At 49.4% G+C, this 25,096-nt stretch overlaps 1 protein-coding gene across 2 annotated transcripts; it reads right to left on the bottom strand.

Moving 5' to 3' along the window:
• Positions 1-1,947: 1,947 nt before the first annotated feature.
• FBXL18 (F-box and leucine rich repeat protein 18) lies at positions 1,948-19,766 on the bottom strand. Of its 2 annotated transcripts, none has more exons than XM_059484489.1 (5): positions 19,647-19,766; positions 18,827-19,027; positions 16,436-17,976; positions 13,634-13,852; positions 1,948-2,312 (listed from the first exon to the last, which is right to left on the bottom strand). In XM_059484489.1, exons 1-5 carry the CDS (start codon positions 19,662-19,664, stop codon positions 2,156-2,158), a joined length of 2,136 nt encoding a protein of 711 aa, XP_059340472.1. In that variant the 5' UTR covers positions 19,665-19,766; the 3' UTR covers positions 1,948-2,155. The 2 variants fall into 2 exon arrangements, with proteins under 2 accessions (XP_059340472.1, XP_059340471.1); XM_059484488.1 differs by lacking the exon at positions 19,647-19,766 and adding an exon at positions 19,154-19,215.
• Between the last annotated feature and the right edge of the window lie 5,330 nt (positions 19,767-25,096).

The following is a 25,096-nucleotide window of genomic DNA, read 5'->3' as shown; positions in this document are numbered from 1 at the left end:
AGCTTTTCCAGAGGAACAGGAGAGGTGAGCTGGCAGCACTGCCCAGCTCCTGCTGATGCCACCACAGCTGTTCATGCAGGCAAATTCCCGCTGAGGGTGGGAATGGCCACTCAACCAAACACCAGAATTCCTACACAGGACTGAACAGGTTCCCTAAGGCACCAGAGAGCTCCTGCCACACCCTGCACCTTCCCTCTGCCCTGAAGCCAGTGGCACAGGCAGGACAAGGCAACTTTGCCAGTGCTTCCAACAAGGAGGAGAAAGCAGCCTTGCAAACACCCTCTGCCCAGTCCTGCTGGTCATCCCAGGAAAGAAACATGGACAAAAACCAGGCAGAGCTGAAGTGGCCTGAGCTGGGCAGAGCAGCAGCTCGGGCTCGTGCCAAAAAGCACATCTGATGTGCTCAAGAGAGGGAGAAGGGGATTCAAACGGGTGAGTAATGTGACAAGAGGTAGAAAGAACCTCCGGGGGGAGAGTGGGAGGGGAAGCAGTGGCAGGAGCAGGGCAGCAGCTCCCCACGCTCAGCTGCAGGGAGCTGAAGCTGAGGCAGAGCCTCCAACACTCAGGAGTGCTCCCAGCTCAGCTGCAGCACTCCCAGGGGAGCTGGCCTCACACTCCTGCTGCACTCCAGAGGCTGTGCTGGCTCCCTGCCCTCACAGGGGAAGGATGAGAGCCTCGGGAAGGACAGCAAACCAGCAGGGCTGGTCTGAGCAAGGCACAGACCTGTGCTAGCAGAGCCTGACACTCACCTGCTCCTCACTGTGACCTCTCTGAGCACAAGGGCTGTCACAGCCTGGCTCAAGATTTACACCTGTGGGACACAATTCCAGGCAGGCTCACACGTGGCTGATTGGAAAGCAAGGACAGAAAGTCCTCCCAGGCTGGGAGATGCATTTTGCTCTCAAGTCTATCCCATCAAACCAGGCTTCCTCTGAACGCTGAGGGCAGAAGAGCATTTGGGAGGGGGCATCTCGGGTAGGAAATGCTGACAAGGAGATGGGCACATCATCTTTGGACGACTCTGGGCCTCCCCAGAAGAGCAGAGCTCAACACATTCGGGATTTAGGTGAGGTCAGACAGCTCTGGTCAGCAGCTGCTTTGCAGAACACAGACCTGGTATGCTACCAAGGAAAATTCTGCCACCCAGACTTGCAGCTCCAGGAACTTGTAACTTGGCTTTTGGTACAGCTGTCTGATGCTTTTAAAAGTGCTCAGTAAATAAGGCAATATGAAAGTGATCCAGACCACTACTGATGCCTGAGGAAGTTCTGTGGAGCAGAGAAGCTGACTGAAATCACACTGTGAAAATACTTCATAACATCTCTAAAATTAGCATGAGCTCAAGGCATGGGATATAAGGACAGAACTGGAACACTACATTCCCATCTACACTGCAAGACAGACTGCATATAAATCAGATCTGAGCCTCAACTTATTCACTGTAGGCACCATCTACCCTAGGACAAGGATTTCCAAAAGAGCTGAGAACTTCTTCCACCAGACCAATGGAAACAGCACCAGCAGGAACATACCACGGTCAAGGTGTTAATGACCTTAATTCGTTATTAAAAAATAAAGAGTCCTTGTGGTACTTCTCAGTCAAAAAAAAAAAAAAAACCTTTAAATATCTGTGACTGCACATGTGTGACTACAAATGCCTATTTGTAACATAGAAAAGATGTGATGCACTTCAATTGAGCAACACATTTTTGTGCCTCTGAGCTGGCCTAGGCTCTCTACTTTGCCAAGAACAGACTGAAGCAAAGAATGATTTCCACCAAAACCACAAAGCACACTGCCAATGTACACAGGGGCCCTTGGGACAGACACCAGGGGACACAGGGGACAGAGCATTGTTAAGTCAGTTTCTCTTACCTTTAACTTCAGTAAAATAACAAAAACAATTCATATCAACCGCAAGGAAATACTCATCAGATTCCACAAGCCTTTGAGACACGATTTTTTCAGATGCAAGCAATATCCAATAGATGTTTCCCCACTGTAAAGAACCAGCTTTTTTTATTTTGCAATTGCACCTGGTTGAAGTGATTGTACAGCATCCAGCGAGGGGCCAGGAGTCAAGGATGGGAAATCCAGGCCAACAAGAAGCTGCTCCATGGGTTCACACTGACTTGTCCTTTCCATGCTGTGGCAGTCACCACCACAAATTGGGAGGTTCCTCAGCCACTCTGCTTTTAAACAAGGTAATTTCATCCAAGTGCCTCATGGGGACATCTCTGATGACCTCTGTCAAGTCCTCGTGAAGCAGAGGGAAAATGACGACGTTTAATGCAGGGCGCTCTGCCTGGAAACTAAATCAGACACAGGTGATTAGCCAAGGAAAAATACCAGTTCTGCAGTGCAAGGGAAGGGGATGGCCTGGGCATCCATCATGCAGGATGGGGGCAAGGAAGGAGGAGGCAGGAGGGGCAGCTGGAGCTCCAGGTCTCCCACTCTTCCCTCTCTGTGTCAGCAGGGAGCTCAGCCTGGGTTTGCACCCCTCTGCAGTGAGTCTGCCAAGCTGCCACAAGCCCAAATTGCACCTGAAATCGGGAGGGAGGAAGAAGTTTTTAAAAAATTAATAAAAAATAAATTAAGACAGGTAGGTATTCTGAGAGGATCAGAGATCCCAAGAGCTCTGCCCAAGCTGGACAAGGTGCTCAGCGGTAACAATTTACACCACCTGCAAACCAGAGGCAGGTTGCAGAGCCATTAGGAAAATCAGGCCAGAGCAACGTCAGGCATTCCCTCGGGGCTGAGCCTGGGATTATCACTTCAGGCTGGGTTGTTCTGCATGCAGAGCCTACACTCTGCAATTAGAGCATAGGCAAGTTTAGAAAGCTCAGATGTGCAGATAAGCATTGGAGTGTGCTCGCACTCACACACTGCAGCCTTCTTTTCAATCCGGGCTGCAGAGCAAAGGAAGAGATTTGCACAAGGTAAAGCCATTAAACAATGCAGAAAGAGCCGTAGAGAAAAAGCCCAAGTGCCCACCAGCAAGTACTTTACATGACAGCAACCTGTGAGGAAGAGAAATGGTGTTATTCAGTGCAGTGTAACAAGAGTCCAGTCTTTTAAAGCTGGGGGGTAAAACTGTAAAATAATTACCCTTACGAGTTACACCTTTAAATGAAAAAGATCAGTGACTCTTAGTCCTGTGCCACCAAGGCGTTTCCTCTGAAGGGGGTGACAAGGACCAGTTCATTATCACTCACGAGGACGCAGAGTCACTCCAGACCCTGGAGGCTGAACCGAGCCCTGCTGGGCACAAAGAGAAGCTCTCTCTCCACAAACTTAAGACAGGTGTGTGCCTGGAAGATTCCCAGCTCATCTCTAGCTCTGAAATGGCCAGATTTCTGTCAAACACTGAGTAAAGGTTGGAGATCCAGCTGCTGGAAACAGACATGAAAATCCCAGGTAAAAATGCAGCCAGCTGAAGAAAGCATCACGAGAGACTGGCATTTCCTGGGAGACACAAAGGACATTCCCATCCACAAACGATCTGGAGGAGAGCTGCCAAAAACACAGCAGAGAAACTTCCATTCCCAGGCTGGCTGCTCAGCCTTGGGGGGTTGAATTAATTTGCCTGAACCTAAGTAGCTGCAGGAATAAGAATTTCCAGCAACAGAACTACCTGGGGCAATTTTCTATCTCTCTGCATCACAGACCTGCCCTTCATGCCTCATGCCTAAGGGCTGGCAGAAAAGGACACGGCTCCCTGAGCAGATCTGGGGACTTGTGTCAGAGCTGTGCAGCTTCTTACTTCCACAGCACTGCCCTCAAGAAATCAACCAGCAAATAACTGCTGATCTGGGAGGCAGCTGGTAAAGTCTGCAGCGAAATCACATAAAATACAGCCAAATGTCTCTTTGATAGTCCCTGCTCTGCCTCAGCTCTTCGTGTTTCTTATCCACCACCACAGTCCTGCAGAGAAAATCATGTTAATGGACCAAGTTTACTGAAGTCCAGCAAAGGAAGAAACTGCCATCTCCCCAAAGGAAAGAAACTGCTTCCTTCTCTGTATACAGACTCTCCCAAATTGGACCTGAGAGCTGCCTTCTCACCATGTATAAAATTGTAGTTTATAAGCAGCCTTTACATGTAGCTATAAAAACAAGAACCCAGACAAGTTTACATGATGAACTGCCACCGAGACAAGTGAAAAAACCCCAACGCAGTTAAGTGTCCCTCCTAAAGAGGCTGGGTTTATATCAGAGGTTTGAACTTGATCTTAAAATAAGAGAAAAAAAGGAAAGCTTTGTGATTTTCTCCCCCCCCTCAACAGGAAACTGTAGGTTACTGCAAACCTTGTAAATTCCATACCCCAGCAAGTTGACGCCGGAGAATTCTTTCCATGTACAATTTGCGTGATTTAAGGAAAAAAAAAAAATCAAATGCACATGGTTCACTATTATTCTCAGCTAAATGTGCGTGCAAAGCCTCTCCTTTAACTGCCTGTTAAAAAACACCCCGATTTTAACGAGCAGCTGTCATAATGTTAAACTGGGATTAGCAGTTCCCAAAAGCAGCTCCCTCTGCAATCCACGCTCCTTTAGTCCTCCCCCGGAAGGCAATTCCTTTCTTCATCCACCTGCCCAGGTGGGCTAGATTAAGTGAGAGGCACTTAGAGCACTGCTTCGAAAGGCCCCAGGCATGGGGAGGAGATAACAAGAAGGGGAAGAGAGTGAGTTAATGAGTTGCAGAACAGCTCCTGTAATCTTCTTGAGGGTTCTTTCCTCATTCCACACCTGGATGGACTTCAAACTCCATCCACCTCTGCAAACGCAGGGTTTGTAAAATTAAAACCCGAAGGACAGAGAAGGATGTTGACCCAGGGAGACAAAAGAGCTGCAGTTTCAGACATGAAGCCCTGGGGTTTTTTTTGTTTGGGTTCTTTTTTTTCTTTTCAAGGGAAAAAAGCCAAGGATATGCTTGCCTGCTCTCTCCTACAAAACCTCCAGACTAAACTCATCATGATTAATTAAATGAAAGCAAGTTTTCTAGGCAACTGACTAGCAGCCCCTTCAAAACAGATCCTTTAATCAGAAACAACCACTGGGATAACAAAGAAAACACCTCCCTCCTCTCCCCCCCCCACCATGCACATTTTCCAGCATAACCTCTGGTCCAGCAGAATCAACACCAAACCAACCACCACCCAGCAGGAATTTCCACAAGAGCTGGGAAGCAAATGATGCAGCACACCCTGTGTCAAATTCCTCCTGGCATCAGCATCTTCAGCATCTCTCTGCTCCTAGCTCTTGAACTGGTTTGTGTGTGGATGAAAGGGTTAATGATGCTTTGCTATTTGTCTCCAGGATTCTCCCAGAACAGGTGTGGACTGCACTCAGTAAGGTTATTTTCAAGTGAACAGCTTGGTAAATAGCCTAACACCACACTCTCAATTACCTCCAACCACTGTGGCAGGATCCAATATGTAGGTCAGGGACAAAGTCAAAAAGAAGGAGAAAAAGTCTAAAGCAAGGCTGCACTTTGATCAGATTTCCTCGATTTTAGCAAGACAAAAGAGACCCTCCCAGGAATGCAGCTATCTCCTGGCAAACACTGACATGCCTCTCCTGAGAGGACAGTGAGTCCCCAGGAGATCCCACCTGCTGATAGATCCAAAGGGTGGCCCAAAGCCACGGGGAATGTCCTCAGCCAGCCTGGAAAAGATGGATCACACCACCCCCTGCACCACAGACCCTGGATGTGACAGCTCTCTGCATCGGGGCTGCTCAAACCTCCTCTACTAACAAGGAAAGGATAAGGCAGCATTTGGGGCTGAAGAATGTTCTTCCCTTTGAGATTGCCACAGAAACCCAAGGAAAGTCCCAAGCCAAATGAGACATTTCAGCACATCCCACTTCCCAGAGGCTGGCAAGCAAGGAGGGATAATTAAACACTGCCAACAAAAGCAGCACACAGCAGATGAAGTGAGGAAATACAGAGTATCAGGAACGGATCAAGGGCAGCTCTCTGACCTCCACAAACCAAGCTGAGCTTATGGAAAAAGAAGCTCTAGAGAAGGAGAGGAAGGAAGGAAATGAGGAGTTTGATTTGGGGGAACAGAGCAGATGTGGACTCTGGTTGGCACAACTGTCACAAATGCAAACCAGTCTCTGCTGCAGTCACACACCTTCTCCCCTCTCTGTTCTGACCTTCCCCACAGGCTGGTGAGATGTTTTTGGAGAGCCACAAGTTTCTCAAGAGCAGAAGTTTGAGACCAACTCACTTTCTGCCCTGTATGCAGCTTTCTCACCTACATGCACAAAGCCCTGTTAATCCTCTGCCAGGCACAGCCTGTTTTTACTGGAAGACTTGCTCACACCTCCAAGTTCAAGCGTGGCATCTGTCTTGAAAGCTTCAGCCAGCACACCTGAGCCAGCCTGGAAACTCCCTTCCTGCAGCATGGCACGGCTGAATGGAGGAAGTGCCAGGGCAAGCTGCAGCAGCTGGCAGCAGCATGACCCAACACACACACTCACACTTTTCTCATCTTCCAGGGAAGGCCAGGCAAACACTCCAGATTTGTTCCACTGGCCGTGCCCTGACCTTGGTACCAAGGAGGTGAAAATCTCTCCCTGCACACAGGGACTGCCAAAGAATTCTGCAGGAGCATCTTCCAAAGAAGATCCGGCCTCACCAAAGAAACTTAGGTGAGATTCTCCCAGCCCCTTCTCCTGGGAGCAGGGAGAACCTTTGGCTCCCACTCAACCCCCAGAAGCCTCTCATAGGGGTCCAAACCCTCCCCACACTGACTCTAAAGCAGATCCTTTCTCTAGTGCCTTTCTCCCTTCCAGCATGCCAGTGCTAAGCAAACTTTATTTCCAAACCTCAGAAATGGACTTGAAAAGTTCCCAGGGAAAGATGTTCAGATTCCTCTGGTTGCTCTTAACTCCACACAATGAGATATTTTTGCTATAAAGCGTTTTCCTCTAGGGGTATCTTCCATCCCTTCATGTCTATGGAGACAAACCAACATTCTCCCACAGCTGCTGATTTTTCCACACTGAAGTCCCATCACTGCAGTCTCCAACCTGAGACCAAGGGGTGTAGATGGGACTCTGGAAATCACTCACACACATCACTGCCAACTCTCCCATTATCCTCAGTGCAGCTTCTTCATTTGCCACTGTGCTGAGCCACAGGGAAGGAGCAATAACACATCAGACTCATCCCGAGCCGAGGCAAATTACATCTCTCTGCTGTGGTTTCCCTGTAAGGCATGAATGGCACTCTGCTGCTTCTCCTGTGAGCTGAGGTTTGTATCAAACACGCCTGCAGACTGAGGTTCCCGTGTTATTTTGCCAGCTGAACTCTGCATCACTCAAATGTGACCGGACAATTAGAGGGGGAGGGAATAAGAGCCCAAAGAGCGATGCCAGAGCGCCCAGGACACGTCCTAGGGGAGTGCTCTGCCAGAGCAAGCTGAAAGTTATTTCCTAATCTCTTCCACAAATTAAAAAGCTACTGCAATAACTGCTCAATTAGATTTATTTTACTATGGAAATGCTTTAAAGCTGCAGTTAATGCTTCCGTTCAGCCTTTTACACCCTCATGAAGAGAAAGCACGACAGTGCTATTCCAATATTAATTCTCAGCCAAGAGAGAGAGGACAATCCTTGAAAGTTATTTCATGCACAAACCAATCTGCCCACTGAGGAAGGTTTCAGAACTGAATTCCTTTCAAAACACATGAGCTGGCAGTCAGAACGAGGCATTTGGGTCAGCCACAGGAATGCATTTAAAGAAGGGGGTTTGTGAGTACCCCCAAAAGAAGATAAATTAATATGGCAAACTGGGGATGGTCCCACAAGCCCTGCTGGCTTGTAAAGTATTTAAACCCACCCATAAGCAACATCCCTGGTAGAAGCAAAGGCGTCTGGGCCACACCTCATGCATTCAACCTTCGCCAAGCCCGCCAAGGAATCCTTGGGCAACGCAATCTGACAAGGATGCAGTTTGTTATTCAGTCTGTGACAGAATGATTCAGGGGTTTCCAAGAGCAGGAAATGAAACAGACAATGAAAGCTTGAGCAGGATGCTAATGATTCACTACACCAGCCTGGTGATACATTAAGCCCTCTGCAATCCCACTTGTGCAGGGCTGGAGCCCTCGGCACGCTGGGGCTGGCAGGGTGGGATCAGCAGCTCTGGGACCAGGAAAGCCAGCAGCAGACAGGGCCTTCTTCAAGGTCAGAAGGAAGAGAAGGTGCTGGAGGGATGCAAAACCAGCTTGAAAATCTTGAATAAGCCCAAGGTGCTCCCAGCAGCTTTGTGCAGTGGCAGCAGGACTGCAGCAGTCGGGTGAGCAGCACAGGATCGGCTGAATTCAAAGATCATCTTGTAATCACTCACTGCCCCTAGAGCCCCCTCCAACCCCTCTAAGAGTAAAAGGGATCCCCAAAAGGGATTTTATGTGCCTGAGACCACAATGAGAATCCAGGTGAGCAGAATGCTGCAGGGATATCCAGGGCAAGGGGGAATACTGAGCCCTGAGGTGAGCAAAAACTCATCTGTGATAACTCAGCCCTGTGCTAAATGCAAGGAGAGGGACTGGCTCACTCAGCACTTCCCAATACTCCATTTCAGCCCTGTGCTCCCACCTGGAAGCCCTGTCTCTGCAACTGATTCCCAGGAGGCTGCTTCATCCCCTCAGCAAGCTCACAGCCACACAGGGCCACTGGAATCAGCAGTTTAAGAAAAAGGGAAGATCCAGCCAAGAGTTTCACACTAAAAAAAGACAATAATAAGCACGGGGAAATTTAGGTAATGCTACAGAAGACTGAACAAGAAGATCTAATTTAGGCTGAAAGCTCTTCCTAGAAAGTGGCAGGAATCTTATAATGAAAGTCACTTCAAACCAAGCAGTGCTCATACCTGACACAGGCTGGGTAAGTTTGTGTTTCTCTTCCTCTAAGTCTGGATCCCCAGAACAGTGAAATTGTCCTAAATGAGAAAAATTCTCTGCACTTCCCAGCACCCAAGAGTGACCTGAGTCACAGAATCACAGAATTGTTTAGGGTGGAAAAGCCCCCTAAGACCAAGCCCAACCATTCCCCAGCACTACCATGGTCACCACTGAACCCAACCCAGGTGCCACATCCTCATGGCTTCTAAGTCCCTCCAGGGATGGAGATTCCACCACTGCCCTGGGCAGATTTTGCCAGGGCTTGAGAATCCTTTTGGTGAAGAAATTGTCCCTAGTATCCAACCTGAACCTTCCCTGGCACACCTTGAGACCATTTCCTCTTGTCCTGTCCTTCATTCCTGACAGCAGAGCCTGACATCCCCCTGGCTGCACCTCCTGCCAGGGAGTTATGGAAACACAGAAAAAAACCAAAAAATACTGTGTGTTTTGGGGTGCTCATCCAGCATCCCAAAACACACTCCAGCTGCACCACAGTTTTTCCCTTGGATTCATTTCTATAAATCACAGCTCACCTCTACACCTTGACACTTTCCCCCTTCTTTATGAAGAATCCCTAATGATGCCGTGTTCTCTGAGGTTTTTTGTTTTGCTTTGGGGTTTTTTAAAATTTGTTTGTTTGTTTTTATTTTATTGTTGCTTTCTTGATCTTTTTTCAAGGTGTTTTTCCAAGGACTTTTCACTGGCTTGTATTGTCTGGTGTTGTAGAGTCCTTGAAATCACTACAATGACAGGAGCTATCTAAACACTTCAGCTAAAACCGACAAAATTCTAAAGGCACACAGTGGAAAATAAAAATCTGTCCTTGAAGCCAAGGGGATATTTGCTGAAGCATGTCCCATCCCCTCTTCCAGCCTGTTTTCTGATGGCAAGGAAAGCACCAGGAAAGCAACTTCTCCTGCACAATTGTGAAGTGCCTGCTCACCCCGTGTAGCTGTGCAAGCCTGAAGTCATCCAAATTCCTTGCCCGCAGGATTTTTGGGGCAGAGACACACCGGCATATAAATACGATTATTTAGCATGCAGCCCGCTGGTAAATGGTGGGACCTTCCGTGGGTCACAGCTCCATCTACTGACTCTTCCACAAAATAACACTGTGGAAAAGATGGGGAAAGCTCCTGGAAGGCTCAATCCCTTGGAACTGCCTTTGGACACGCGGGTCTGTGCAGGGATTTAGAGACAATCCCAGCACGGCAGCTCAGCCCAAAATGGCAAAGCAAATTTACCTTTTCTGCAAAGAAGTCTTGGCACAGCAGCAAGTCCGGGGTCACACCTGTACCTCCAACCACAGGGCCTCAAATTGTGGTGTTTTAGTGTTTGTGGAATTCGCACTGCAGTGGTTTGAACAGAAGAGTTATTTAAACAGGGATAACACGTGCTTGGAGCTGAGCACTGCAGCAAAGTTTGGGTCCAAGCACAAAATGGAAAACATTGTGTTCATTGGATCTGAAGTGTGGCAGCAGCTGAGCACCATGTGATGGGGGGAAAAAAATGTCAATTTACACAGAAACTGAGACTAGACCCACGTCACATGTGAAACCTGAGCAAGATCAGGGCAGTGGATCTGGGTCACTCGAACCACATCTCCCACTGTAACCACTACTCCCTTCTTATGTGCAGAGCATCTCCCTGAACCATAAAGGAGCTCCCCCCTCCCATCCACACTGAAGGAAAAAGAATAAAGAAAAACACTGCAATGATTTATCTGCCCAGAGGGAAACAATCTTTACAGTCTTCTCTACAGCTCAGAGGAGACCTTGCCCTTGCAAGCCTCCTGTTTGCTGATGAGGCTCCAGATGAGCCCTGCTCTGCTCATTGTGTTTCATTGCAAAAGAGCCAGAACTGAATCAGAGGCTTTTAATGACTCAAATACACGAATTAGTTTGTCCCAAATAGCAGCAAACTTCAAGCAGAAGCTGCTCACCAAAAGCTGGACACCGCAGGGTCTGGTTCAAAGCTGTCACAAGACTCAGAGACATGAGAACAACCTCTCTTTTCAGGCCAGTGGAACAGAAATACATAACACTAACCTCCTTTTACAGCAAAAAGGGACAGTTTGAGAAGCAGCTCAGGCTTTAAGCCACTGCTGTGATGCAGCAGATTTAATTCCCCAGCTCCCATCACCACACCCTGTATATTCACCATCTTCCAGAACAATTCCACAGCTGAAACCAGTCTGTTCTCCCCAGAGAGGTTCTGTTACCCAACCCCTCCTGTGCACCCACACCTGAAAAAGGACTGCCCTGCACTATACTCATTTTCAAGCCCTCTCAGCTCTACCTCCTGCAGCAAACTCCTGATACACAGCCAGCCTTGGGTCCTTCCCATTCTCACTCACATTTTTTCTCTGTTTTAGAGTCACTGGGAGAATGTGAACCACTTTGGCTCCATTTTGCTGTTCAAAACTATCTCTCATCCTAAACAACACCATCACCACAGCCCTAAAACAGGAACTCTGACCCTCAGTAGGACCTGAAGAACATGGATCAATTGCCCCAGCTCAAGAAAGGGAGTAAACAAAGGCTCGAGGTCCCTCCTCTCACCCACTCCCCTTGTTTCACACACAGCATCCACACACATTCCAAACAAATGGCAAATAACAAGCATAAATCCCCTTGTTTCATTCTGGCACAAGGATAGATAACTTCCAACTTGCTGCCTGGTGTAAAACTTGGATTCAAGAGACACCAGCTGCACACTCTCAGAGAAGCCATGCTGTGTGAATTGCAGCCATACCCACAGGTTTAAGCTCACACACAGATTTTACTGCACATCCCTCTGCCTTGGAGGAGCAGGCAAAATGCAGTCAAGAGCAAGTCAATTCCTGAGCCCATCCCAAGGCACATTTGTGCAAGGATGAGAATGGAATTGCTGGAGAAGCCACGTGGTTAAAGGCTGGCTGATGGCTCATGGAAGACTCCAGGCTTTGCTTACACATCATTTTCTGTATTTTGTTTCTTCCATTTGATTACTAGAGACAGTTGCATGAGAACAGGATCTTTGTTGCTTAGGAGAGCATCTGCTCCCACTGCTTATCCTCCTCCTGAAGTCATAATCTTACATGACATCAAAATCGTTTCCAGAGCCACCAATTACAATGTCACAGAGGATTATGACTTCAGGTGTAGAATTTGCAGAAGGAGCAGATGCTCTCTTCAGCAAAAAAAAAAACCCCAAAACCCAACCTTCAAAAAAACCCTCTTTTCATACAAGTGTCTCTATTAATAAAATACAAAAGAAGAAAATAAGCTTGACAGCCAGAACTGTAGCTAAATATAAAAATAGTTTTTAACATTTCCACCAGGCATCAGCTGCTCTTTAGAAAGTTCCCAAGGTTTAGATCATAAAGAGGTAGAGAATGTAGTGAGAATCAGTCCATGACAGAGAAAAAGAGGGAGAAAAGACTGCAGAGTGGTGTATTTCTGCTCAGTAAGTGGACATTAAAATTTTGGGCAGTAAGTGGACATTTTGGTGTATTTCTGCTCAGTAAGTGGACATTACAATTTTGGGCAGTGCCACAGAAGGGAGGGAAAATAAAAAACGGGAACTGCAGATTTCTGGTTCTTTCCAAGGATCCCCCAAAGCACAACTGAAACCAATCCAGCAATGTTTTTACAGATATGAAGTCCTGTGTAAAACAAACTCAAAGAATCCTTGTCGCATCACAAGGAATTGACTCAGATGTTTCCAACAGTCCCCATCCCAGAAGGACACAGAGGCTTTCAGAAGCAGCAGCAACCTCAGGAGCACTTTGGTAGGGAGCTAATACAGTCCCAGCCTGCTCTGGATTTGATCCACGGAAAGAAGCCAAGTGAAATAAGTTAGTTTGAAGCTGGAGGAAGGCTGGGGGGGAGGAGCACCCTTTAGGATGCACTAATAACGCCGTGTGATTTGAAATTTTTATTAGAGCTTAGCAGGGCACAGCAACAGTAGGTGACAAAGAAAACAGGCTGAAGGTGGGGAAATAGCCTCATAGAAAAAAAAAAAAGATAATAATGGAAAGTCTGCTGCATGGGAAATATTTTGTAAGATGACTGCCATTATTAGAAGATTTCCAAATGCCAAGCGTAATTAAAAGCTCTCTTTTCAAATGCAGTTCACGGCTCACACACAAACGTTTCCCACCACGTGAGCCTCAGAACGCTGCAAGGGGCCAAGCAAAATGCATTTAGGAACTGCCAAACGTGCAAAGGCAGTTTGTACCGATTCTTCCCCCCCTCCAGCACCCTCCGAAGAAAAAACCCTTCACAACAACCCTTTAAAGGCTTTGAATTGCGCTGCCAGGGGATTATCAGTAAGTGACATTTACAAGTGATTAGAGGACAGAGAATTATCTTAGTCACTTGTGGGAAAGAAGGAAAGCTTCAAGGTCAAATCTCTCAGTACTTAAATGTCGGCAGATATTTTGTTTACACAAAAAGTGTCATTTGATTTATGATGGAGCTTTGCATCCAGAACTTCAACTCCGGCCAGCAGAACTGCAAGGAACATGGGTGGGAATGGAATCAAGAATTCATACAATACCTTCAAACATTTCACTGATTCACTCTTATTAAAGTAAGAGGCTGGTTTATGTGCCAAACAGTTACACATTACCTATTAGCTCCTTGGAACAAGATCTCCAAGCCTTGGCAAGCCGGAGAATGGAGATAAATCTCCACCAGCTCCAGAAACCCCACATCCACCCTTTTCCGCACTCACCTCCGGACAATGGACTGCTGGAGGTTTCTGCAAACGGTGAGAGACTCTCCCATGAACATGTGGCACATGATGACCTCGAGGCAGCTGGCCATGAATGACATCACTGCGTCAGACTGCAGAGTCCCGCTCCGGGAGACGATGCAAAGGCGCTGGAGAGAGGAGCAGTGACTCAGTGCCTGGAAGAACTGCGCGCCCGCACAGAAGTAGGGCTGTTCCAGCCTGCAGGAATAAACAAAAACAACTCAATGGGCAATTCATGCCTGGGATGCTCTCAGACAAGAGGGAAAGACATGGCACATTCATGGGGGGCTGGCAAATGGAGCGAGGAGTGCCTCCAGCCCTGAAGGACAAGGGCACCAAAGGGCAGGAAAGCCCTAAATGCAGAACTCTGGCGCCCACGGGGAGTGACCCTGGAGTAACCCTGGTTTTGCGAGTTTCCCACAAAGTATGGTGGGTAAGACAAGCAGCAGGTCCGTTCTGGTCTTAAAAGCACAGCCTGGCTTCTGCACCTGACACCCACCAAGCAGGTGGTGTGGATTTAGGGACCTTCTGCTCCAGAGTACAAACACTGCCCAAACTGGTCATATCTTCAGTTTCCTGCCATGAAAAACACACAGAGCACACAGGCTGATGAAGAACTGGGGCCAGCAGAGTGACCACAACCAGCCCTGGCAAAGGATCAGAGCTGCTGCTCTCCCCCACAGGAAGAACAACCATCATGAACCCAACCTTTACCTTAAACACCTGGCTCAGGGAAGAGAGACAGGATCCTCTATCACAGTGATCCAGGAGGACAATAAAATGACAGTGATCATACCTGGCCAACAAGGGGTCTGTGTTTTACCCAGCAGAATAAGTGGGTAAAACTCCCTCACAGAAGCCACCCTGAACCTGCTTGAGGCCTGTGCCACCAGGACAGTTCATCTGCTCAGTGCAGATTTACCACCAGGCTTCAGAGCACTTGGGAATCTCAGTCATTGGGTCAGGAAAGCCCAGAGCTGCAGGAAGGTTAATCCATGAGGTGATAACAAGCTGCCAGCCCAGCCTGATCTGGGTAATCTCTGCACAGGCTTTGTAGTGTGCACGGGTATCTCAGCAACCTAATCTTGTTAATTGAAAAATTCTGCTTCAGTCTCAGCTTACAACTGCTGTCAGGTGGCACTGCCTGAAGAGATCCTAAGAGCATATCTACGCTTTGGGTAATAAATTAAAATTCATATCAAGAGAACGGGCAGCCTCTTCAATTTTTCAGCATCATTACTGGGGCACTGTAAATGTAGGACAAAAAGCAGGGAATCTCCAGGATCCAGGTTTCCAGGTGAACCTCTGGGAGGCACCAGCCACACCTGCAGTGCCGCCCTTCCCTCGCTAGATGGCAATGTTGCTTTGGAATAGCCCCTTAAACGCTCCTGAGCCTGGAAAACTGGGAAGGGAAAAAGGGTGGAAACAGCAGGGAATCGGTCAAATCAAAAGGAAACTACGTTATCAGAGGAAGTGCTAATTTCTTAATCCATCTTAAGCCGATATAAAACCTTAGACGTTACTCAGGGAAGAAGAGTGACAGCTTCCACCCAATGCAGCACAAGGAGGGCCCTGTTGCAGCCTTCATTCCAGGCTCTGTGCTGCCTCCCATCTCCATCACTCCTGGCCTCCATTTCAAAGCCTCAGGAAACCACAGGGCCCAGGATGAGCAAAGCAGCACTGCACACCCCAAGTTCCTTCCCCAGCCCTCAGTTCCTCCATGGCTATTTACTCTCCTCAAGGTTAAGGACACATTCACATAACCCAAGACCTTGAGCAACTGAATTCCCAACAGCTGCCACCCCTCGCATGAGACCAGAACATTCCTCCCCCATTATAAATGGGAAGTAGTGGAAAATGAAAACCCTCCCAAGGTGTTTCAGCCCCCCTGGCTCCCCTCCCTATTGCAGTGGATCAGGGACAGGCACACAAGCACCAGTCTCAGGTGATGAGCAGTAATTTCACACACAGTAACTGTGACCTTGTCTCAACTGCACAGCACTTTGGAGCTTGGTGAACAAAGGGGGACAATGGGACTGACAGGTTCTGCAGTTTCACTAAAAGAGGCTGATTTTGGAGAAAAAAAAGAATAAACCCATCTCCCTAAAGTGATAATGTTTGTGTTCATATGGACATCATCAGTTGCCTTTCACAAGCACATTCTGGCTACCATGAAGCTCCTTTGTGCACTCTTTAGGATCAGACCCTTGGTAGGATCCTTTAAATCCTATCAGGAGAGAAACACCAACAGGACAAACTCTAAATCTGGAATATTTTCAGTACATTATAAAGAAAAAAAAAAAAAAAGAAAAAAATAAAGAGGCAAAATTTTCATACAAACCCAAGGCAGACAAATATCTCATTGGGAAACCCAAAGAAAACTCTCCATTATCTAGACAGTGTAGGAGTCTCTTCCTTCCTGGAAATGTAAGAGGTGTGCATGTACACAAAGCCAAAAAATCAGCAAAGGCACGTAGTATTTAACCAGCCCTGACAAGCTGCTAGCTCCCAAATAAGCAGCATGCACTTTTCCTTATCTAAAAGGAAGGCAGTCACAGCACTTTTTGCTCCTAAAACTGGTTAAAGGGCATATCCTGAGCCCTCAAGGACAACACGCAATGCCTTCCCATTCTCCACAAGTCAGGAAGGAAAATGCTGAGTTTTCAAGATATTGCATGTACTCTGGACCGCAACACTTTTAATAGCAGCCACAACAAACCACACATCACATTTCTGGAGATCCACAAACAAAAAGGGAGACGTTCAAGGGCAGCCCCTCACCTGAGATCTCTCAAACACTTGCAGTGTTTCAGCATGTCCATGAGAGCAGACATATAGACCACCTTGCCCATCATGCCCAGGTTGGCCAAGGAAAGAGTCCGCAGGTGCTGGCACTGCAGCCCGATGTTGACGAGCCCAGAGCCCGTGAGGATATTTGGCAGCTGTGCTAAGGTGAGGCTCTGCAGGTAAGTCAATTGGCTAATGGCAGCCACCTCTGAGTCCCCCACGCTCTGTGCCCGCACACAGGGAGGCAGCGAGTTCCGAATCGCTGGCTCGTTGCGGGGCATGGCAGAGGAGAAACTGGACCCAATTATCTCCAAGGTTTCCAAAAATCTGAGGCTTCCCATCAGAGCCCAAAACACTGAGGACTCGATCTTCTGATTTGTCTGGTCCCCTAAGTTCCTTGGATATGTCTGTACCCCAATCCGAACTTTCCTTCCAAATGTTTGGGGCACCAGATTAGGTGTGCTGGGAGGCTTCTCCACGCTTGCACCAACATCTGTGATGGAGCAAACTGGTAGTGCTAACGAGAGCAGGTGCTTTAGCCTGGACAGGAGCTGGCACAGGTGGTTCCCTATGCTTTCAGAGCTGTGATGATGAGCTGCAGAGAGGTTCAGGTGTCTCAGGTTGCAGCAAGACACTACCAAGCTTTCCAAAATGCTGCTGTCGATGTCATCTTCTGCTTTCCGAAACAAGGACTCCGGGGCCAGGCAGTGAACGCAGCCACTGAGGTTCAAACTGGTCAGGCTTTTAAGATCCTTCCCACCATTAATGACCCTCTGGATCAGGTGCCCACCAGATAAGGTGCATCGGCTAAAGCTGAAGTAGAAAGGGTTGTTGAACTTCAAGTGTTGCAGGAGCCCGGAGCCGTTGATCCAGGCTTTGGGCAGTTGTAAAGCATCCAGACGAACATTTCGGGCCATGGAGTCCAGGAGGTTTTTGGTGGCTCCTGTCTCTGCAAAGCTGCCGGGGGCAGAGATGAGGAAGGCGTGGAGGTTCTCAGGTGTCCGATCACTCAGCACTGCCAAGTACAGCCTCACCACCTCCTGATTGACGTAGCCAGGAGCCAGCCTGGCGTAGAAGATGCGGAGGTTCTGGTAATGGGGCACGTTGCTCTCGCCCACCATCAGCTGCCCAGAGAGCATGAACCCCTCCCGCGAGCGGTCGAGGATCTCAAAGTAGAGTAGCAGTTTCTCAAGGCTGGTGCAGCACGGCACGACACCGTAGGAGGGTGTGTAGAGGGTTTGCTTCAGCTCCGAGACACGGCTGAGCGTGGCTTTGCACTCACTGCTCAGCTGGCTGGCATCAAAGCCCGGGTTCACGTCGATGGCCAGGGAGCGCAGGTGCTGCAGCGAGGAGAGCATCTTGGAGAGGCGCAGCGAGGTGACGTGGCACCCCGACAGGTTCAGCTTCACCAGGTTCTTGCACCGCGTTACGTGGTCAATGGTGGAGCTGGGCAGCCAGTAGCACCCGGCCATGTTCAGCTGGTAGATCTCCTTCCCAATGTCCCTCATCAGCTGCTTCACTTTGTCTTTGTTCACCTGCACCCAAACAAAAGCACGTTCAGTGGGAGATATAGCAAAGGTGGGCACTGACTCAGTTTCCCAGCTGGAGGTGGGAATAAGAGTGGGTGGCACTTGGATTATGCGGCTCATCCAAAGGTTTGGGGATGGCAGCACAGCCAAAGAATTACCACACTGCTGGCAGCTAAGTCTGCCATGCTTTGGACCCTTGGGATTACACTTCCTTTTGCTTCTGCAGTTCTGCATTACAGACTGCTCAGCAGCTGAGTGTGGAAAGGAAAACCACCTCAGTTTTCCACCAGCAAAGCTATTTCAGCAGAACTGGCTATGTGCAGAAATTCAAACTGAAAGAAGAATGTTTCCATTCCTCTTCCTTCAGCTTCCTCTTTTGGAAAAGAGCATAGGGGACTTTCCCCTGCCTGCACTGGCTGATACAGTTCTCATTGAATACATCACCCCTCCTTTCCAAGCTTTATTTTTGTTATAGCACGCACACAATTTCTGGCTTTGCTGATTGCAAGCTTGACAGCAACATGCACAAGAATTTTTTGCACAACAACACGGAAAACATATTTTGGGAAAATGCTAACTTTAAGGTCATGTCTACTTTCTTTTTAGCTTCCAGAAATATGGAGAAGTTAAGTTTTCACTGACAGTATTTTATATAACTAAGGAAGCGCAGAGCTGTTCTAACAAAGCATCCTGGAAAATAAATGCTTTTATGAAACAGCTTAGTGTGTATTTGATTTCACAGTTCAAGAGCAGTCTATTTATGCATAGACATTGGAAAGTTCTACTTTTTGGCATTGTTTTACAGAAGTGAGATTTGTCTTCACAGCTAACAGAAGAAGCAAGCTACTCTCCTCACCTTATAGTCCTTCTGAAGCAGCACTGTATGTGTTAGACTCTTGTCAAGGCAAAGTGTTGCAAGTTTCCTGCAGGTTCTCCTGACATTGAGGACCAGGTCTGTGCAAGGGACATAGCTGAGGATGTGCAGAAGGATCTCATCTGAGAATTCCATCAAGTTGACTCCATTGCTTTCCTCTTCACTCTCCTCACTTACGACATCCTGATGGAAAAGAAAAAGAGGGGAAAAAAAAGGAGAATATGGAGGTAGAACAAAACTTCACATGAAATCATGGTACTTTCACTTGATCTTTCACCATTGGTGAACATTTCCATTCATTCTACTTACTTTGCAACTGGAAAGGCGACTGTCCATGATCTTTTCCTAAACATAACACAGCAATCTCTTTCTACATCCTTCCTCCAAGCGCCACCCGTTTCAATAACCTTTAGAGTTACATAACCATGCATACATACATACAGATACGGCTATATTTATCTGTTTACACATACAGACACACACCGACACTGCAGCCCAACATCACCGCCAGCTCTTGTGCCTCTCTCACACCTTAACGGCGAACCCAGAGCCCAAACCGGCACTAACGCCAGGGCAGCTCCTTGATGAGGGCAGCGGGGCTGCTCCGCCTCACAGCCCCCGTGAGACCCCCGCACACACCCGGCGAGGGCGATCCCGGCGCCCTCCGTGCCCCCGAGCCCGCCTCCCGCCCTGAGGGCTCCGGGCTCCCGCAGCCCCGCCGCAGCCGCCGTTACCGGCGCCCCGAGGGGCCGCTGCGGAGGGGAAGCGCGGGGCGAGTTAAGCCCCACAAGCCCCGACTCACCTCTCCGCAGCGCGACATGGCGGCGGCCGCACGGTCCTGCCGCAGCCGCCGCCGCCGCCGCCTGGCCGGGCCCCGCTCGCAGCGGCCGCGTCCCGGGCTCGCTCCCGCCGGCCCGGCTGCCTCACGGCGCTTCCGGCGCGGCCATGACCCGGTTCCGCGGCAGCGCCCGCCCCGCGCCGCCATCTTGAGCGCGGCGCGGCAGCAGCGCGGCGCCATCTTGAGGGCGGCGCCGCCGCCATGGTGGGAGTGGCGGGGCCGTGGAGTCCGAGAGCACCGGGATCGCTTATGGTGGAAACGGCTCCGAGCTCATCGAGTCTGATCTGTCACCGAACACCACCGTGTCAACCAGAGCAGAGCACTGAGTGCCATGTTCATGCTCTCCTTAAGCACGTCCAGGGATGGTAACTCCACCACCCACCCTGGCACCCTGTTGCAGTATGTGACAAACCCTCCTGTGAATAAATGCTTCCTGATGTCCAACCTGACCCTCCTCTGGTACAGTTTAACACCATTTCCTCTCATCCTGCCCATTGCTCCCTGGGATCAGAGTCCAACCCCCGTCTCGCTCCTGTCAGGGAGTTGTGCAGAGCCAGAACATCCCCGCTGCTCCTCCTGTCCTCCAGGCTGAGCTCCCTCAGCTTCCTCAGCTGCTCCTGGTGCTCCAGACCCTTCCTCAGCTCCACTCCCTTCTCTGGACACGGTTCAGTGCCTCAATGGCCTTCTGGGATTGAGGCATCTGGAACTGGACAGAGCACTCGAGGTGTGACCTCTCCAGTTGTGAGTACAGGGGCAGAATCACTGCTATGGGACACACTGTAGGATACTAGAATGGTTTGGGCTGGAACTTAAAAGATCGTCTTGTTCCATCCCCTGCCATGGGCAGGGACACCTTCCACTATCCCAGCTTGCTCCAAGCCCTCTCCAACCTGGCCTTGGACATTTCCAGGGATGGGGAACCACAGCTTCTCTGGACAATCTGTGCCAGGGCCTCCCCACCATCACAGGGAAGAATTTCTTCTCAATATCACCATACTACCCTTCACTGATATGCAGACGGCTGTTGAGAATCAACCAGGGCTGCTGTGCCTGGCTGTGACCGCAGCCATCGCACACAGCCATGTCCAAGGGGAGCAGCTGTCTCCAGCAGTGTAGCTCCACAAAGCTCCTACCCCAAACCTCAAGTACAGACAGGACCAGAGCGCTGGAATTTCCAGTTACGTGTATGCTTCAGGAATTTTGTTCATAGAAAATGTGTTTTAAAGATGACCCATAAAGGAAGATGAATAAGTTGCTATTTTCTTCCTGCTTGATTGTTGCCATTTAAGGCCGTGAATTACATTAAGAGTAAATTGGGGGTTTCGCTTAGAAATAGCAAGTGCCTCAAGTCTTGATTATGTATTTTTCTTCCAGGCTGGAGTCAAAGAGGAAAACCATTTTTAGCTCTTAGATGAGAGAGAGCCTCTGCAGAGGATCTGTACCTGCTTTGTTTGTCATGTGTTTCTCTTAAATAAAAGGTAATCACAAATTAAATCCGGAGGCCTTTCAGTCAAGACCGACTTGTTTGACATCTGGGAAAAACACCAACCTACCATATTTGCAGTCACCAGGAAAGCAGAGACCAGGGTGGAGGAGACCTGCATTTCCAATGCAAATGATTAAAACCATCAGTGAGTACCAAAGGCAGAGGGAAGGCCCTGCCCAGAGAGCCAGGGTGGCTGGAGCAGCTGGAGTTTAGAGTGGCCATGGGTTCCCTCCAGCCCCGGGGTATACAGCAACCACAGAGCAGCTGACAGCCCTAAATAAGGACTGGGAACAGAGGGTGGAACTGAGGAGAAACAAGGCTTTGTAAGAGGAGCTGCATTTGGACTTGTGATCCACCAAATAAATGAGCAGTTTGTCAGTGCAGATCAGACACAGAGGTTGAATATGAGGCAGAAGTGGGCAGTAAAGGAGGAAGGAATTGAGAATCTACACTGAATTCTGGCATTTCTCTTCATGGCCCTGGGAGGTGGCCAGACAGTGATAGAGGAAACGCTCCTTGCTGTGCCTCACTTCAGGAATGCTCTTCATGTGGGTAGACTTTTGGTCGTCTCACAACCAATACACATTTTCCTAGCCCAAACAAGGCAAGGCACATATCATGCTGTCCCAGTCCAGAAGGGCAAACAAATTATTACCACTATCAAGGTATTTTAAAACAAAATATCTTAACGTTCAAGGCCAGCCTGTCGTGGGGATTTTATGTTTTTTTTCCCTGAAAAGTCTTGTCTCAGTTCTCTGCTCTGATTCTTCTTAAGATTGATACAGCCTGAACATCCTTTTGTCAGCTTGACTAAAGCCCAGCTGGGCTGTAGCGGCCACAGCACTTGGTATGCTTGGGTGGATTGCTCGTTCCACTGCTGGAAGTGATTCTCAATCCCTGATATGGTTTAATACTGTAAGGCCTGCTAAAGTGGATTACAGATGGGTATAATGCAAGTCAGGGCAGGCTCCAGGTCAGCAGTCCTGCAAAGAAGAACTTCAGGGACCAAGGCTGCTCCTCCTCTGAGCACAGCCAATGCCACAGACCCATCCCTGAATGGGTACCTTGGAATGGCCATTTTCTAAAGCTGTGCTCTGCATCCTCCCAGGGGACTTCTGCAAAGAGGCCAGTTTAGTTTGAATGCTCTGAGATTCCCTGGGATTTTTCCACACGGCCAGCTGGCACCTCTCCTGGAGGAGCACATGCTCACTAACGAGAGAACAGGACCCTCCCCAGCCAGGGACCGTTTCTGGTCAACTGTCCCCGACACAGCTGAGAGACAATAAGGCCCTTCAGGGCTAAATCCCGAGAGCTGCCACCATCTCCTTTGCCAAGGACATCACTAATTCCCGGCGGTGGCTTGATTCCATAAGCAGCTCAGTGAGGTGACTTTCCAGGTCATCAGCTAATTGCAGGTGAAGTGCCAGAGACTGTCTCCAGCAGGAGGGAAAGCTGGGAACTCTGAGGGAAGAAAGGGTGTAAAACATGTTTGCTCAGCTCTCTTGAGCTGAGCCATCTCTCCTGGGGCAGCTACAGGGAGGTAGGAAAGGGCTGGGTGCCTTGGAAGAGATCTAGAGCCAAGTCCCGCTGTCTCTGCAGCCTGAGGAATCCTGGAACATCACCATGGCTGATCCAGAGAGGGGGACACACTCAGCCTGGCCTGTGGGTGGACTTATTAAAGCTTCTGGTCTCCCCACGACCCCTGGCTATTTGTGTGCTAGATAGATCACTGATTATTCCCTGCACAGCTTCTCCTTTGAGTCTAACAAAGCCAGGACATGGCTCATCTACTGCCCTCCCTGACAGGCCTCTCAGCATTGCCCACCTCTGTGAAACAGTGAGGAGTGAATAGAGCCCTCTGAAATTCCATGGCAGAGAAACTGTGCTTAAAAAAATCCCCTCTCTTTCACCACTCAACATTTTTGAGAGGAAGCCACTCTGGGCTCCCCCGTGCTCGCTGGAGTTGGGAGCAGTGAGTAATGCTTGCAGTTGTCCCTGCCCGGCACCACATTCTTTTCTCCAGCATGTAATGGCCCAGAGGAGGGATAAATGGAGCCTTGCTGGAGCAGCCTGCAGTGTGGCTGTGCACACCATGGCCTCACGCTGGACAGGCATTGGGAAGGGCTGTGGAAGGCTCAGCCTCATTTTACTGAGGGGCTGGTTACCCCAAACAGCAAGTGAAATGGGAAGAAAGGAGAAAAAGCCCTGTCAAGTGTTAATTAACAGCATACCTCCATTGGCTGTGGAATATGAAAATCATCCTGATTGTCCTGTGTCCAGCAGCTCTGCACCAGTCTCCCTGTGCCCACACCTCTGCTCACCTGAGCTGCCCTCAGCCCCAAGCATTTTGCTGCTCACTGGTTTCTCACCACCTCCAGTTTCTTCTATTCTTTGTGTCTCAGTACATTTTCCCACAGCCATCAGTGACCATTTCAGAAGAGGCTGAAGAAAGGCACCCCATTTCCCTATTGCTGTCATCTCTTCTTGGCTGCTGGCCTTTTTCCTACCCTGCTCTCACCAACTCCTTCCCCAGGAGCTGCCATTGCCTCTTCCTCACCCCATTTCCCCAGGTTATAAGCCCAGTTTGGGCCTTACTCCAACCAGTTTCACCTCCTCTCTTGCAAACTGGTGCTTCCAGTACTCACCAGCTCAGCCCAGTGTCTGCACCTCCAGCCCTGCCAGGCTCCCACTGCACCCAGGAGGGAGCCTGGGGAGATAAAGGGCAGAAACCGGCAGGTCCACCCTGAGCAGGGTACAATGCCAGAGCAGCAGCAGCCAGGCAGAGGATTAAAGAGGAACTAGAGCCTGTTCCCTGCCTTTCATCTGCTTCGAGCATGACACAATCACAGACATTAGCTCTTCAAAGGCAGGCAAGGGTGGCAGAGCCTTGGGAAGCTTCACTCCTGAATACGCTCCCGGGTCTGGTCTCCTGGAGCTGGCAACAGAGTTACCTGGCTCAGCTTTTCCTGTTCCTGACCCAGTAGCCTCAATCTTGTTTCCTTTCCACAGATGTGACTCCAGCTCTGGGGACTTGGGGACATCGCTGTACCCAACAGGGTCCCAGCTTTGTGAGGGTCACCCCTCTCTTTCCCACAAAACCAGCAAAGTTGATCAAACAAGGCTGAAGCTTCAGAGAGGGTTTGGAAGCTCAAAGGATGGATAGAGTGTCAGTAAGCCCAAAACCTTCTTGGCCGAGGCTGGGCTGGAGGCAGGTACCAGCACTACAGCTCTGTCACTCACCCTGCCAAAGCTTCCTTCTTCCTCCTGCACCTTTTCCCAGCCCCACCCATGTAACACTCCAGAGCTCTGCTCTCTGAAGTAAATTTTTTGCACTTCACAAGACTTTCTCTTGCTTTCACCTGGAAGCTGCTCCACACCCAGCCAGGGTATGAGTCTCCCCACCTGAACCCAAGCCTCCCTCCCAGGGCAAACTGGGAGCAGGACAGGCAAGCTCTGACACCTGGAGCAGGGAGAAGCAGAGACACTGCCCCATGTACAGCTGAGACCAGACAAAGGAGCCTTGGTGGAGGGACAAAGCAGCTGCTTTGGCTTTGTTAAGGGATCAGCACACCCCACTTGCTTCCATCAGTGCAGCATGAGCCATAAAACACTGAGGAGGGAGACACACAGAGCAACATTTGGGAAGGTGTAGGTGAATTCCCCATTAAGCCCAGTACCTCCAGCAGCTGTTGCACACACTGGCAGTATCTGGGAACTCCAGCCCACAGCAGCCCTGGGGACCCACAGGTTTGGCAGGCTCACTTCTACCCCTCCCATATCACCCAGAGCCATCTGCCTTGTGCCCCGAAGCACCAGCACCCCCCCCAGCCCGATAGCAGAGCTGTGCAGCCTGGCAGGGCGAGATCCCAGCAGGGAGCAACTGTCAAAAAATGGCGTGAGAAGAAAGAAAACGAACAACCAACACCAG

The sequence above is a fragment of the Ammospiza nelsoni genome, chromosome 17, assembly GCF_027579445.1.
Source record: "Ammospiza nelsoni isolate bAmmNel1 chromosome 17, bAmmNel1.pri, whole genome shotgun sequence".
In the NCBI taxonomy this organism is placed as follows: domain Eukaryota; kingdom Metazoa; phylum Chordata; class Aves; order Passeriformes; family Passerellidae; genus Ammospiza; species Ammospiza nelsoni.
The sequence above is the reverse complement of the archived record's forward strand: the minus strand, read 5'-3'. Positions and strand labels throughout refer to the sequence as shown.

Coding starts and splice junctions, on each gene's coding strand:
- FBXL18 (XM_059484488.1), bottom strand. CDS start 19,180: ATGGACAGTCGCCTTTCCAGTTGCAAA. Junction 19,028..19,153: donor GTCGCCTTTCCAGTTGCAAA/GTAAGTAGAATG, acceptor CTTTTCCATCAG/GATGTCGTAAGTGAGGAGAG. Junction 17,977..18,826: donor TGCTTCAGAAGGACTATAAG/GTGAGGAGAGTA, acceptor GTTTGGGTGCAG/GTGAACAAAGACAAAGTGAA.